The following is a 15,550-nucleotide window of genomic DNA, read 5'->3' on the forward strand; positions in this document are numbered from 1 at the left end:
CAACGGCGTCTATCGACGACGTGTATGGACGACATCTATAGACGACGTCTATCGTCTCTTAAAACCTAAACATCTCGAAAATTGACCAACTCTTCTTTTAGACTTGGCTATTTATTGTTAACAATATTGATATTTTTGTGGGTAAAAAGCCGGAGAGGATTTCCTTCCCACACACGCTATAAAATCGATAGGTACGTCACAAGCTTACCCGCTAACACATTCCACATGTACGCCGACACATTTGGTTGACGTAGTCATAGTGACACGCACGATCATTTGCGTAGTTATTGCACTGGTCAGCAGAGATAAGGTCCATGCATTCTACACGAAGAGATAATGTATGTTTTATGAAATAAACAACGATATTAAAACGAGATATAGGTTGATAAAGTATTACTTTCCCGGCCATGTACAATCTATAAATCTTCTCTTTTTCTGCACTAACTATTTAAGTGTTTGTACGTGGCCGGATGTGTGCTTTGTACGGGTTGACTTGCATTACAAAACTAACAATGGCTCTCTGAAAATAATGCAAACGTTCTTAACGATATACAAACCTGGGCTGCGTTTATTTCTCGCTGACAATTGCTCCATATCTACAAAGTGAAATATCAAAAGAGTACCTCAGTTGTTAAAAAGCATGAACTCCTTTATCTTGTTGCGGTTATATATTATTGAAACGCTTGCTTATAAATTATTGCATTTTTTTCTATCTTTTTTTTTTTTATTTCTTTATTTTGTTCTTTTATTTCCAATACACAAAGAACAACAGGGATACAAGTCGATAGATATATAATTGAGCCAAAATGTTGAATTGCTGTACAACAGTTTTATTAAAACGGAAAGCTCAGTATCCACAGCGCACATTGGACGATGAGAGGTGAGCAAGAGTATCGACGATTGGTTGTGAGGTTTTAACCACATATCACAATCACACCGACTCAGAAAAAAGTGAACAACAAAATGTCACAAAAAAAACACCAAAATATAATATAATAAATATGAGAATATTCAGATCATAGCAGTGTGAATGAAAAGAGTCTCTGTGCGACTTGTTTTGAGCCATCTTTACTTATAATAAGTTAAACAGGACTATGTTGCTTGAAATAACTTGCTCAATATCTATCCCACAGTGCGTTTAAAGTCTTCAAATTGATATTCTCTTTGTAAAATGGAAACTTCTTTCTGTTCCGTTTTCATATTCTCTCTATTGCTTGCCCTCTACATTAAATGTGTGTTTATTTAGCACGTATGGATGTCCTTTACCCAAATACAGCAGGAACACGGGATACACATATGCTTCTCAAGTTCCGTTTCTTATGTTAATTCTGATATCTTATCTGTTAATGTTCAATACTGTGTGGGACATCAAAATATTTCCAACACGAAGATGAACGCAAGTTCCAAAAAAAAAAAAAGAACAAGAAGAAGAAGCGACGCATATTTTGTAAATTTATGCTGTTTGATGGATTTTGATAAAAAAAAAAAAAAGTGTGGTGGGGTTAACCCCTTAAATTTAGGGGAGTAAGATATATGGAATTGTACCCCCTAACGAACAGAAATTTCAAAAAGTTAATTTCAGTGCATTACCCCTTACCCGGGATCCCCCATCCGTTTCATTTTTACTTCTCTTTACCTTCTTATTTTTTTTTTCCTGCCAGTAAACGCGCCCATAACGTTATTTTTATTTCTATCGTCTCAATTCAGTCATTTGCCACTAAACCTTTGTCAACACCCGTATCCTTTTACTGGGACCCCATTTAATCAGCATCCTTGCAGTGATCAATAAGAATTTTTATGTAGCGAGAAATACGTTCGTAGTAAATGATGACATAGTATATTTTACAGAAACTAACCCAGCGGAACGTTTCAATTTTTGACCAGGGAAGGTTTTTAATTTTTTTAATTATTTTATTTTATTTATTTTTTTTATTTATTTATTTTTTTTTTCTGAATCATGAATTTTTGTCACGGATTTTCAATTTTCTTTTGGAACGTTTCTTGTTGCATCGATATTTTAACCCGGCGCCCTTCCAATAGGACACGCGTGTGAGTTAAATTTAGGATGTCATAATTTAAACTGCCGAAAACGACCTTCCGTATAACTCGAAATTCAGTGTCAATTAATACACTTCCATACGGAAAGGGACATAGTCTTTTTTTATTATTATTCTATTCAACTTAAAGGCTCCTTTTTGCTCTGATTCTGCGCGAACAATAAAAAGGAAATGCAACGTTTCATATGGACCCAAAGCCTGCTGAACAAGCATCCCACTGAGAGATCCACACGTTATTTTAGCAAGAAAGTGGCTTCTTACCTTCTCTATTTCCCATTGTTGCACTCAGGAAGGACAAAAGCAGAAAAAGCAAATAAATCTTCATGTTAGAACTTTTGGAAGATAGAAATATGTACTGTTGTCAGTTTCGCGAAACGATTTTTAATTTGCCGGGTATCAAAGAAAAAAGAAGCTGTTTAGCTCGTAGGCTGCTAACTCCCTTATCATGTCAGAACAAACACAGCGTCAGGAAATGACACATTCTTTGTCAACAACCATTGCATATGATTCCTATTTGACATGCCTGTTGTTCAAGACAAACAGAATGAGTGACACCCAGTGCCACTTCCAAAGGAAAGACTAATTGGAAATAAAATGAAAAGAACCTTTGGCGTAGGAAGGTAAAAAAAAAAAAAGATCTCCGAGTACTAGAGTGTGAGAGCTAACGCTAGCACAAAAGGCATCATCTTTTTTCGCGTCGGTTATTCAAAACTGATTCAATAATTCGGTTTATCCCTTCATTTCGTAAATCCTGTTATTAAAATCATTAACCAAACAAAACTTAGAGGCTGTTAGGTCATGGCAATACAATGGTCATTCTACTCTCTATTTGCTTGAGATCGTCCACCATAGCAAATGATTCTATTTTATAAAATGATTATTTTATTTTTGGTACTGCCCAAGATTTTATGAAAAAAAAAAAAAAAAAAAAACCTTTTGAGTTTCTCTCTTCTCCTTGGCATGGGGTGTATAAAGGCGGTCTTCGACATGTGGTTACAGGGAAAAAATTATTATTTTCTAAATGGAGCTACTGCTTCCGACTATTATTGCAAATATGTTTCAATGTGTTTAGTTTTTTTTTTTTCTCCCAATCAAAGCGAGCATTTCCTTTTTTTTATGTCAATTTTGTGTGTATGTGTGTGTGTTTCTTCTTTGATTTTAAATGTTTAAATGTTGAGTTTGCTCGAATGCTGTCTCATCACGATAGGCCGCCAGAAATACGATCAGTCTGCCATGTTTGATTTGAGGGTGCGCAACAGATTCTTTATACCTCGGAAGTAAACTATGCAGAGGGTGGTCTCTTAATGCATGAATGTGTTGAAAAGAAGACAGCAGCTACCTGGAGCTACCTTCTTGGATTTCCCGACACGACTCTCAAGTGATCAATCCACAACATTTACGCGGAAAATGTAAGCGTTGAAAAAATTTCTTTGCGTCACAAGATACAAGAAGAGAGCCAATCCTATTATTTAGATGGAGAAGATTAACATGTGACATTATGGTATCTTAAGGACGGTGCCTACTATTGTTACTGCGCATATGTTCTGCGCATCTCAAGATACTCGGGTTTCCTATGGGTGGTGCCTACTAATACAGGAATATTTTTGCGTGGTTTAAAACTATACGGAGAAAGCAGAAATTAGAAAATGCTTTTGGTATCTCAAAAGAAAAATGGGGGTAACTATGCATTTTTCAGAGATGATTAAGCTTGAATTTAGGAAAAAGTCCCATACATTGCTTTATATTTTGGCGCTTTTTAGAAATATTATTGCTTAGTTGTCTCTGAAAAATGAATGGCTATCCCCAATTTTCTTTTTAAAATTCAATAGCTCTTGCTAAGATCTACTTTTCCCGCATAGTCATAAACCGCACAAAAATACTTCGGTATTAGTAGGCACCGTCCTTAATTAAATCCAATAAGAAGTGGCTTCGAATTAGGAGACGATAGAGGTTGATTAAAGTGACGAGTACATGTATCAAGGGCTTGTCTTCGATTCACTGTCAAGTGCGTTTGCAACTTTGTATTGTCACGACACGAGTAAGGCAATGCCTTAAAATAACAAAGTACCAGATTGCACTCAGGTGCAGCCTGGGGCATTGGAAATGTAGATGATTCAAAGTAAATTCAAGTGCACCAAATTTTTGCCATTATCCTTTAATGAGCCACTCTTCTAACTGCGCTAACAAGTATAAATTATTGCTAACGAAAATGTCTTGCTCCTTGTTTGCTTCAACAAACTGCAATTGAAAAGAAAAAATATGAATAAATAGTTTTCAGCGTGAAGATGTAACATTTGAAAAAAAATATCATTCATCTAGAGTCCCCAGCTTCTCTCTTTGAGTGGGCTTCAATTCACCATTTTGATCATAACACACAATATCGTGATTTATCATAACAATCTAATAGGTAAGGGTATTATGGAAGGGACAGATGATAGTGATTTTCTTGTGGCGATGGACCGACTTTTAGAAAGGCGATGCTGCGATTTCAGAAAAATAACATGAGGGAAGATGTCAGCACCTTACTTTGTTAAAGGCTAGTGACCATCTTTATCAATACAGTTGTGTTAATTCTAGGAAAAAAGCTTCTCTCCTGACTAAACTTAGTATCATGTTTTTATCTTTGTTTACGGTTCTTGGAAATGGTACTTTTTGTCGTTTCTCTTTCCACATGTAAACTTGTCACTCGTGAGATTCGATTTTACTGAGATGTGTATTCTAAAATATTTTTCTGTCCACTAGTTTATTGTCAAAATATCTCTCATCGCCAAAATTATGTGAAAACTGGTACAACTTGAACATCGCCAAAGCCTGTATTAATCCCGACGTAGCATTTTAGGGGTTAAATCCAGCACTAAGTTTTGTATTACAAGTCAGCGCAAAAGACGAAATATGAATATTGCCGCATGATGTTATGAGTGGCATTATTTTGGTGAACTGCTAGACCAGACTGAAAAGAAACTAACTTAGTGGAATAATCATCAACCGTCTAGGCGGAATGCAAATTTTTGCTTAAGAGTGTAAAGAAAGAGTACAACTTGTCTTGGCGAGAACAACCTAATATGAAGAGTTGGAAAAGAAATGCATATTTACATATTTCAAAACAGGAACGGGTCAATTTATTTCACCCACATTCATAAAATTCAACCAAGCAATTTCCGAGTAAAACGATGAAATAGTCCCGTGCAACCTACAAGGGACAACGGAAGGTTCGATATCAGTTATCCCAAATGATATTTATCCTAAAAAAAAAATGAGGAGTTTTTTACTTGCCAAAAGGAAAAAGGATTGTAAAAGCAATGAGCGGGAGGAAAGGAAATAAAGCGTGGAAGGTAATTATTCTTCTCAGCTACTCCCTTCCTTCACCGATTGTTTTTACTTTCAAGTTTTATACCTTGTTTCTAGCAGCGCCTGCATGTTTTCTTGCAGTTAGTTTGGACAAAGGGGTGTGAACTGCAATAGCTTCTCCACCCTGGGCAACGCCTATCGTTGTCCCTGCAGCCTGCAATGATAAAAAGACACGGAATGAAGATGATAAGTTGATAATGGCGCCAAAATAGAGAGCTAATATATTAGCAACAAGTTCTCTAACCCTAACCTTAAAACAAAAATGAAACGGAAAAACAAAAGCAAAAACAAAAAGACTGAACTTAAATGACAATACATTTAAATAGAGATAATTTAACGCCAACAATTATACACGCTAAAACATTGGGACAGCTTTGAAAGCAAAGTAAGAAGTATTTAGGGCACCTTCATAAATTCAAAAATTACTTCAGTCTTGAAGCTTATAAAACACACACATAAAAAGAAAAAGAAAATAAAATGTTATTCGTTTACCAAAGGAGCACCAAAGAGCTCAGGAATTCGTTTGAAGGTGTCCGTGTCTCCAAAACTAATTGCAGTTTGGAAGTATTGGTTTCTGTGGAGGGAGGAGAACGGGACAACCCAGAGAAAAACTCTTGGAGGAGATACGAGAAGCGACACAAAACTCCACCAAAATATGGCGTCAATTCCGGGAATTAGAGCCGCAACACATGGGTAAGAGGCAAGTGTTCTCGCTACTACGCCATCATGGGGTCAGGGATGGCGCAGCTTATTTGTGTTCTTTGCAAATTATCCTGCTTTCATAATGTAAAAGTTCTAATTGATGGCCAGCATTAATGTACTTACTTCCACCTCCACCACCACCTCCGCCTGATCCTACATGACGAAGAAAAACAAATGTTAATGGTCGGTTACAACGCCGCAAAAAAGAGAACTTGTTTCACGTGTGGTACACGAATTACAAAATATATATATATATATATCTTAGTTGTGGGTTTCCTATGAGAGGGAAGCGATGTATTTTCTTTTCTCTGCGGGATTGATGACAATGGCTGGTTTGAGTAAACAGCTGTCAGCTGAACTCGTGAGAGAAGGTCTTCAATCGCAGATAGTGTTGATTTCGACTTCCTAAGAATAGTTTGTTTTTACAATTTGTCTAGATAGTTTGTTGTTTTGGAGTTATTACGTAATTGCCTACTGTCTTGATGACTTAATGACTTGATGTGATTGGTGCAATCTACAGTTCTACAACACGTTGAAGCAACTCGACCTCAAGCTGTGGACATTTTTACCTCCAGTCCTTTTGTTTGATCCAGTTCACGAAGGTGCTTACTCGAGCAAACACAGTAAAGTAATCTGTTCTGCAATGCTGATGGCCCCAGCTCACTGCGCCTCGTAGAACCCATCTACCTCCCTCGTTGCAAACAAATGGTCCGCCACTGTCTCCCTGACAAATGAAAACAAATTCTATGCCTCAAGAACGTTTTCAAGTCACTGAAAAATAGAAACATTAAAGGGCACACAATAGATCTCTGTTGAGTAAGGTTCACATTTTAAGTGATGGGATGGTTGTACTGGGATGTTGAAATAAAAATGGGAACACGATTCTTCTGGATGAGTACAGTTTAATTCGTAATCATGAATCACGATAACGAACTTTATAAACAAACTTGTTTACATAAGCAATCGGCAAGAAGCTGAGAGTCCAAGCTACTTAGCTTGAAGCTGTTCGATAGGTTATTCAAGTGACAATGATACTTCGTTATGCTTTTGAATAGAAGCTTTTGCAGAGGTTGTAGTTATAACAACCTTAGAGAACCAGAAGAGAATGATATGAATAACTTCATCTTCACTGGAAAAATGAAAACTGGCGTAAGGGAAAGTAACAAACCCAACTAAGAATACATGAAGCCATATAATGGGGGCAGATGTAAATACCCTAAACCACATCTTAGACACATTGTGGGAAGTATCCAAAGACAGACGTTGACGGAGATCCTATGCGTAGTTTCTCTGCGTGACAGCGTGCATAATAAGCAGTGCACGTTGGTAAGATATACTGCTTTTGTTGTGATACTGACCTGGCATCCGCCCCGTCCTTGTCCCCCAGCACAAATCATGGTGTCACTGTAGACGCGACCAAGCCTACCGTTTACTGATTGGCATCTTCTGTCGTCCGCAACCGGTAACATGGCTTGTTGAAGAATGTTAGCCCCCTGTCCACCACCCACGGTTCGCCCCCATCCTATAGATCCCAAATGTTAGAATCAAGATATTTTTAAAACGCCGAATTTGTGAGCCGCTTTAGAAATACATCGAAGTTAGGAATTCAGTAAGACAATTGATCACATTTCACCGGCGATGGTAACTGGGTAGTTTTCGGTCCCGGTCTCTTACTGTCTTTATTTTATCGGCCTCCGACCAATCCCGAGTTCTCCCGGCGTGCGAGGATAAACCTATTGTATCCAGGGTAGTGTGTATCAGTATGGTATGGATATTTAAATTCCTAAATAAATAGAACATTAACTGATGAAAGGACATTGTAGTTATGGATTTAATTTAAACAGATTGGAAAAATGTAAAGAGAGGAAAAATTAGGCTTGAACTGGATGCGAATCCATCAGCCGGTCAGTGACCGAAGCAGGCACAAATTACAAAGAATTCCATATCACTTTTCAGACAAATCAGATAGAAAGCAGTTTAACTAGCACCATTTTCCCCCTTCATTTTAGGTAAATTCTTTAAACAAAAACACCTTCAATGCCGAACAAAAGTGTTATTAAAATGTGCACACTAGCCTGTTATGTAACATTGTGTCCCCGGCCGAGCTCTACTCCCATGTTGTGGCAAACAAACCGGTTTCGCCCTGTAACTCATCTGGATTGGCCTGTTTAGTTGCAGGAGAGCCACATCATAGTTCAGCTGACGGTATCGCTCATGCATGATCACTTGGCTCAGGCCAAACACTTGATCATTGCTGGGCCTTTCTCTTTGTTCGTGTGCTCCTGTTTAGCAAAAGACAAAAGAAAACGAAACAAACAAACAAGCAAAAATAGAGCTAAATGAATAGATAAACTCAACAGCAATCTTAAGGAGAGGTAACGACATTCAAAAACCATTTATCGATATTTCATGTAAGGTCACGTCTCTCCAAGTATAGGATAGCCTTACCCACAACCACAGTATATCCTCTGGGGGATGGATTTCTTTCCACACAATGAGAAGCAGTCAAGATCCACCTCGAGTCTATAATCGACCCACCGCAGATGTGGCGGCCATTAACCCTAAGGGAGATCTGCCATGGCCAGGCGTGACGCTGTGCATTCTGTCCATTGACAACTCGTGAGGCCATGCGTTGGCCACAACCTTAAACGTAGATAAAATTATAAACAGGGAAACAGAAAAAAATTCTTGTTTGCTTGTAAGCGTTCTCCACACTATACTTTCTTATTAACTAATATTATTGCTTGGTGACGGAAATTCTAAATTTGTTCTTCTAAAGATAAAAACAAAGAACTTCAATGGCATAATCGCAGATGATTTCTATACAAAGACCCCCGATATTTAAGTCAAAACTTACTTAGCTTTGCGTTTGTCAGTACCAGCAATACTGCTCCAACCAAGTTAATTTCCTCGCGAGGAGCCAGTAAGACGAAGTCTTCGATCAAACATTCGAATCAGTCTGCTTAAAGTTTAACGCTTTGAACAAAATTTAGATAAATCTCCAATAAAAAAAAAGCGCCTAAAATACACTAAGCGCAAAACCTCGACCAACCGGGCACAAACATGATTATAATTCTTCATTTGATGCTAAAAGGAAGACTTACTTTGGCCAGCGGAAGGCTTGAGGAAAACACAAATCAATGCAAGCAGAACGAACTTCATTTTCTGTGCTGCTGTGATCCAAAGCAAGATGATATCCTGATCATAAAGAGGCCTTCGCGCACATAAACCTTATTTGTAGTCGTAGCTTCGAAACAGTAACTGTGGCTGACTCAATACAGCTGTGTTTCTCGTCTGTGTACGCTAGAATTTCATAAAATTTTTCAATACCGAATTTTATAGAAACTGCCGCGGAAGACATGCTGTTCAAACCAAAACATTTAAAGAGTGACGCACAGTTAATTTGATTTCAGCCGTTGTATGCTTATCACGAGACACCGTATTATTTCAGGATTTGCAGCTCATTAGATAGTATTCAGAACGCGAGGAAATTCTAGATTTTTGATGATTTAAATAACTATTCCGTTTATAATAGGTAATCTAACAGTTCGCGCGCGAAACAAGTTTTGTTTTTTCAGATCCGACAGATGGACAGAAACTAGCATAATAGTTTATCTTACCTAAAATCCAGAAATAAGTTCAATAGTTTTTTTGCCGCTGATGGTCGATTGTATGGCAAAATCTTAGCAAAAGTTCAGTAAGTTTTTCCCACTAACTCTAGCAATAAAATCAATAGTTCTCGAGCTTGTTTTCGCTTCTACTACTCAAAATCTACCAATTAATTCCGCATTTTTTTCCGTTGCTACTATTTTTTTCCCTCAAAACTATCTATAAGTACAGTAGTTTTAGCGCCGTGGCTCGGTTCTATTACTCAAAAACAAGAAACAAGCTTGCAGTTTGTCCACTGCTACTCGTTTCCATTGCACAAAATCTCTTAACAAGTTCAAAACGTTTTCCTCAGTTACTCTTTTCCACCACTCAAAATCTGTCAATAAGTACAGATATTTGTGCATTCACTCGTTTCTTTCACTCAGAAATCTAGCGTTGTACATCGTTTGTATCACTTACAATCCAATAAAAAGTTTAGTAGTTTTCAGCTATAACTCGTTCTGTTACTCAAAATCTAATCTTTTGCGCTGTAACTCGTTTCTACAATGCAATTTCTAGCAATAAGTTCAGTAGTTTTAATGTTACGCTATAACTCATTTCTATTACTCAAAATCTAGCAAAAACGTCAATAGTTTTTGCTCTGTAAGGCGTTTCTATTACGCGAATTTCAGCAGTAACCTTAGTTCTAAGTTTTTGCGCTGTAACTCGTTTCTATTGCTTAAAATCCAACAATAAATTCAATAGTTTGGGCGAAATTTTTTTAATCAATACTGCTTGATATATGACGGGAACCACTAAGTAGGTCTTATGCGATTACGATGGTCACGTTCTACACAAGAGGCAAAAGGAGAGATATTTGATAAATACAGCGCAAATCAATGTTGTTGATTCAAGCATAAGAATTTGTAACCTGTTCGAGTTAAATTTGGTCATATTTACGCTGGCGTGTATTCTTTACTTTCAAAAAGACAAAGGGTCGATTTTCCTGAGAATAACACGTGCTTTTTAATGCGCACTTAACATAGAGAGCGAACAAGGTCCACTGCCGCCTTCCGTCCCACATATGGAATTTCACTAGGAACAACAGGGTCGAATGACCCTTTGACTGTTCGGTCACATTCATGCTGTTTTCCTGAGTAACCCGTCGATGAATAGCGCCAATGCCGGGATAAATCGCTAATAGGTGGTTTGCAACCAATCCTTAGAGATTCAAAAGACAATGATGTGACAGCCATGCTGTATGACATAACCTTTTGTTTTGTCATCCAACATGGCCGCCATGCCTTGGTCTTTTTGGATCTCTAGGGATTGGTTGCAAGCCACCTATAATGAGAAAGAATTACTCGAGCCATTTTTCGGCAATCTCATTGACTATTACGTTTACGCTGATTACATAAATTGTCTTTCGATAGCCTTTTTTCATCATTTGGGTACACCGGATATTTCAGAATCTAGAAAAGCGCCTCACGGAATTTAGGCCAAATAACACATCTCGGCACCCGCAGGAAATTTGCTTCCTTTTGTATACTAAGTAGTGCGTAACAGATGAATTAACAGACGCAAGAACTGCCTTTAAAACCCCTTTATTTATTTCCACAAAGAAAGCACGCATTTTGTGCATCCTCATTAACATAATGTATAACTTTAACTCCCCAGAATAATAATAGGAGAGATCCCCTGAAAGCGAGCAATCGTCGGCAGCTGACACTTTCTGCAAATAAACAAACGTTAAGTTAACGTAGAAAGTATGAATAAACAACAAAGAAAGGAAGTATGAATAAAACTATATAGTGAAAAATATGTGAATATATTTTATAATAGGAATTTGGCTCCCTTCGCAGTTCAGTTTGTCTTTGATTGTGAGTTACAAGTTAAAAAAAAAAAAAAAGACTTTTAAGTGAAGTTGTTATGTCAGTTAAGCCCTGTCTATCCGGATGCGTCTTTTTTATAGTAGGCTTGAAAATTGGAAAACGCAGTAAGAAAAGATATGGCTTGAAACACTATAAACCCGGTATAAAAAAATACATCCTTCATTTCCCTTTGAATTTTTTCTTCGAATCATTCAATTATAAAAATTGTCGTTTAAAACTAATACTGGTTCTGAACACAGGCTTATTTTAAATCTCTCTAACCTGTGGAGTGAGTGCACCATCCATCTAACACAGGTTGCATGTCTTTTTGCACTTCATTCGCACAACGGCGTTGGACGAGCAGTACGCTTTGTAATATGGACAGTATTTGCTACTGTCTGAACAGGATGCACCGCCACCACCTAAGGCGTTTAAAAAAAGTCACACATGCGTAAATGATAAAGTTCGGAAGGACATTGAAGAAATAAATTCCATTTTGTCCTCTGTCCGTACTCTGATAACGTACAGATGGAGTCAAAACTTGGTTAGAACAATTGAAGAAGTACGCTAAGTACGCCAAAAGCCGCAGGCGAGTAGCGTGACTGATGTTCTTACCACGTTCTGACGTCCTCTGTGCGTTATCAGCGTACAGATCCACTGCAAAATGAAATCTACTTGTTTTATTCAATAACCAAGACACTTCGTGAGTGAGCATCACATTGATCAGGCCGAGTAAAAAAATTTCAAATAAATTTCTAGACTACCGCACGCATATAAGTGTGATCCCCTACATTACAGCAGTATAATCCGGAAGATATTTTTTAACAATATTTTCAAAACTAAACCTATGTCCCAGAATAAATTTCTGCCACCAATATCTCGCATTATCTTATTAATATGAATACCAATTATCTTATCTCGCCTAACTGGGATTTGTGTGATCTATTACCCGCCACTACCAGATTTCTATCGGCGACATATTTGGGCAAATATTTCCTCCCTTTTCATATCACAACAAAGTTTGAGCTTTCTTTTAACCTGGTTGAGGTCACTTGCAACGTTCGTTGCCGGATTTTTCGTCAATTGTTCTACTGTGAAAATTTTGCGTATATTTGTCCTCTGCCCACCTAAACGGTCTTTATATAAAACAGGAGAAAATATTTCCACACAGCCCCATAGGTTTATTATGCATGCATCACTGTCACACTTAATAATTATAGGGCTGTACAGAAATCTTACCAAACAGGATCCCATTATACAGGTTCACCAAGCCCTCTTAAGTTGAAATATATCCCAAGTATTCTTTCTTGACATAAGTCAACAATTGCCTTTTGTTAAGAACTAATAATAAGGGCATCTGTTAAAGGGATTATGTAGTCTGGGGCACATGCGCAGAAGAGCCCAGTTGAGACTAATTTGCATGCAATTAGTCGCAGGACTTTTGCTTTCCCGCCATTGCAAAAGCTTTTAAAAATATCGCAAAAACGACCTTTGATAATAATAATAATAATAATAATAATAATAATAATAATAATAATAATAATAATAATAATATTATATATTCTTCTTATTATTATTATTATTATTATTATTATTATTATTATTATTATTATTATTTCAAAAAAAAAATCAGCTAACTTTCCGAAGATAAACGCGATTCAAACAGATGTAAACAGTTTCCTGAACTCTCCGACAGTGTCTGAAAAAGCTGGGCCAACGATTTCAAAGTGTTTCTCATCAACGCGCGCATGCACCACGAGAGAAATGGGCCCTTTGGAAGGGGCTTAGTGAGTCTCGCCCCACTACATCAAAATGATCAGCCTCCTTGTGTTAATTGACCCAATTGTCTGTAAGAATATTAAAAAAAAATGACAGATACATACACAGTCTGCAAGACTTGGGGCATATTCGCCTGACATTCGCGTTGGTGCTGCAATAACTTGTGACTTGCGGGCAGTATACAGAGTTATCCTTACATGCTGTGGAAATATTAAATCCAGACCAAGTAAACATCATCACATTTTGCGAAAGGCTATCACATAAATAGGTACAGACAAAAAATTAACCAATCAACCACCAAATGGTTACTGATACAGATATAAGAAAAAAAAACCCACAAATACAGACAATTAAGTGTAGAAACAGTGACATGACTTTAACTAAAACTTAATGCAGTAGTTACTTCGGAGGGTTGCTAATTGAATATATATTTTTCCTTCCCTATTTAATTTGTGTCCACATTTTGTCGGAAATTTCATTCTTTTTTCTTTAAATCTTACCTCTTTTTATTTTACTTGTTCTCATTTTTTTTTTCTTTGCCAGTAGTTGGAATCATACATGTTGCCGGTTACAGAATTACGGAGCAGACGTTTATACCCGAAGTCATTCCGAAGTCATCCGAAGTCTCATTCATACTGTTAATTTGTGTAGTTGTAACGGAATAGGCTGTGTTCATCCCCTAGACGATCTTGCCAGTCTGAATCGTGGCGGTGGGGTTTTTAAATTTCTAAGTACTATTATTAGTATTTTTTTTTTCAGAAACTTTGTACATTTGTTTTTGATCTGTTTGTGTGCACATCCTATAGACTTGATTGGAGTAGCTAAGTTCACACCCATCTTTAAGGCCCGGTTCATACGTCGAACTTTACATGAGCCGAACCTAATACCTATTAAGGTCGACCCAAATAATTAAGTTCGGCAGTTGATTCAGACGTCGAACCTAACTGAAGTCGAACTTAATTAAAGCTAAAGTGAGAAAGTAGATTTTCGTGGTCAGCGGCTGTTGTTTTTACTCAACAAGATTCAAAATGGCGGGAAAGATGAATTCTGGCATGGAAGAGCTTGTTTGGTAAAATAACAAAGACAGGCCAAACACGGCTCCTACTGGGAGAGATAGGAAGAGTATGACCTTCAAAGCTAATTTACTCTCACGAGTACGTCTTTCAAAGATCTCCCTTTTCTGTACGAAAGTATAAGGAAGGGTCTTTGTAGATCTCCCTTAGCAGAGGCAGATTTTTTTATCAAGTGTCATTTACCAGGAGCCATAATCAGGGATGGAGACCGTAACGAGATGCCAATTTGACTTGTGGGCCTGTCCCCATGTATTGTACCAAAAAAAATCTATTTTCAGAAAAAAATATCGCCATACGCGCGTGCGCGCACGCGTGTAAACGGCCAGGATCGCGCGTGGAGAAATTGAAATTTTTTTCCACCTGTTCAAAACGGCGTCCAAATTTTAAAATTCTGCCAGGGAATATCTCCTCAGTGCCCACATTTAAGGAATTAGACTCTCACAAAGAAAAGGCAACAATTGAAAGAAGACGGGAAAAGTTGGAATAGGCGGTCTATTGATCACATGACTCTCACAGTAAAGTCAAAAAGGCGCCAAAACGGTGGCGCTGCGTGCGTTGCTACTGTTAAATGAATGAAAAAAGCTTACACTCTACGGACATGTACTCAGACAGGTAAGGACTTTTTTATCTTTAGTGAATTTTTTCTCAGCTGCTTTCCGTGTCACATATAAGTTAGTAGCCCCACGCAAATTTGCGTGTATTCACGCAGGTTTATGATGTGAGAAGGTGGGGGGAGGGGGGGGGGGCAATTTTTTCTAAAATAGATTTTTTTTGGTACAACTCATGGGTAAGCGTGGACCCCACGCTTACGGTCTCCATCCCTGATTATGCCTCCTGTATTTACTCATCTGAATTGTTTAAGGTTAGGCAAAGAAGGGCGATATTCCATAACAAACTTCAAAATGTTTTACGGGTTTTTAGTTTGTTTTGTAGTGCCGACATTCTTTCGCGGAGGTTGACTTCTGAAAGAGTTTTATTTTATAAGGTTATCGAGTTAACCTCTATTGCGTAATCTCTGTTTGAATAGAGTAATGTTTTCTTCAAATGTCGTTTTTGAAGATTTTGTTCTGAGAAGTCTTGACGCTTCGCCTTTGATATAGCCTGTATTGGAAAGTTCCTGTCGGTTTGAAGT

General features: G+C 37.6%; 1 protein-coding gene and 1 long non-coding RNA gene across 2 annotated transcripts; both read right to left on the bottom strand.

Moving 5' to 3' along the window:
* Positions 1 to 208: 208 nt before the first annotated feature.
* Positions 209 to 2,473, bottom strand: LOC146449796 (uncharacterized). Its single transcript, XR_014860518.1, has 3 exons — positions 2,319 to 2,473; positions 558 to 596; positions 209 to 321 (listed from the first exon to the last, which is right to left on the bottom strand). It is a non-coding gene; the product is annotated as an uncharacterized LOC146449796 (long non-coding RNA).
* A 1,723-nt stretch (positions 2,474 to 4,196) lies between these two features.
* Positions 4,197 to 9,368, bottom strand: LOC146449797 (chymotrypsin-like protease CTRL-1). The gene is made up of 8 exons (XM_085101080.1): positions 9,212 to 9,368; positions 8,556 to 8,750; positions 8,183 to 8,389; positions 7,466 to 7,629; positions 6,677 to 6,831; positions 6,231 to 6,260; positions 5,452 to 5,559; positions 4,197 to 4,295 (listed from the first exon to the last, which is right to left on the bottom strand). The coding sequence occupies exons 1-7, from the start codon at positions 9,267 to 9,269 to the stop codon at positions 5,541 to 5,543; spliced, it is 828 nt and encodes a 275-aa protein (XP_084957206.1). The 5' UTR covers positions 9,270 to 9,368; the 3' UTR covers positions 4,197 to 4,295; positions 5,452 to 5,540.
* Between the last annotated feature and the right edge of the window lie 6,182 nt (positions 9,369 to 15,550).

This window comes from Pavona decussata, unplaced genomic scaffold (assembly GCF_977016875.1).
Source record: "Pavona decussata unplaced genomic scaffold, jaPavDecu1.1 SCAFFOLD_580, whole genome shotgun sequence".
In the NCBI taxonomy this organism is placed as follows: domain Eukaryota; kingdom Metazoa; phylum Cnidaria; class Anthozoa; order Scleractinia; family Agariciidae; genus Pavona; species Pavona decussata.

What these genes read in the sequence shown, in the direction of transcription:
- LOC146449797 (XM_085101080.1), bottom strand. Translation starts at nt 9,269, where the DNA reads ATGAAGTTCGTTCTGCTTGCATTGATTTGTGTTTTCCTCAAGCCTTCC. An exon ending in CAAGCCTTCCGCTGGCCAAA is followed by an intron (nt 8,751 to 9,211) that starts GTAAGTCTTCCT and finishes TCTACGTTTAAG; the next exon opens with GTTGTGGCCAACGCATGGCC. An exon ending in ATCAAACAAAAGGACTGGAG is followed by an intron (nt 6,261 to 6,676) that starts GTAAAAATGTCC and finishes TTCGTCATGTAG; the next exon opens with GATCAGGCGGAGGTGGTGGT.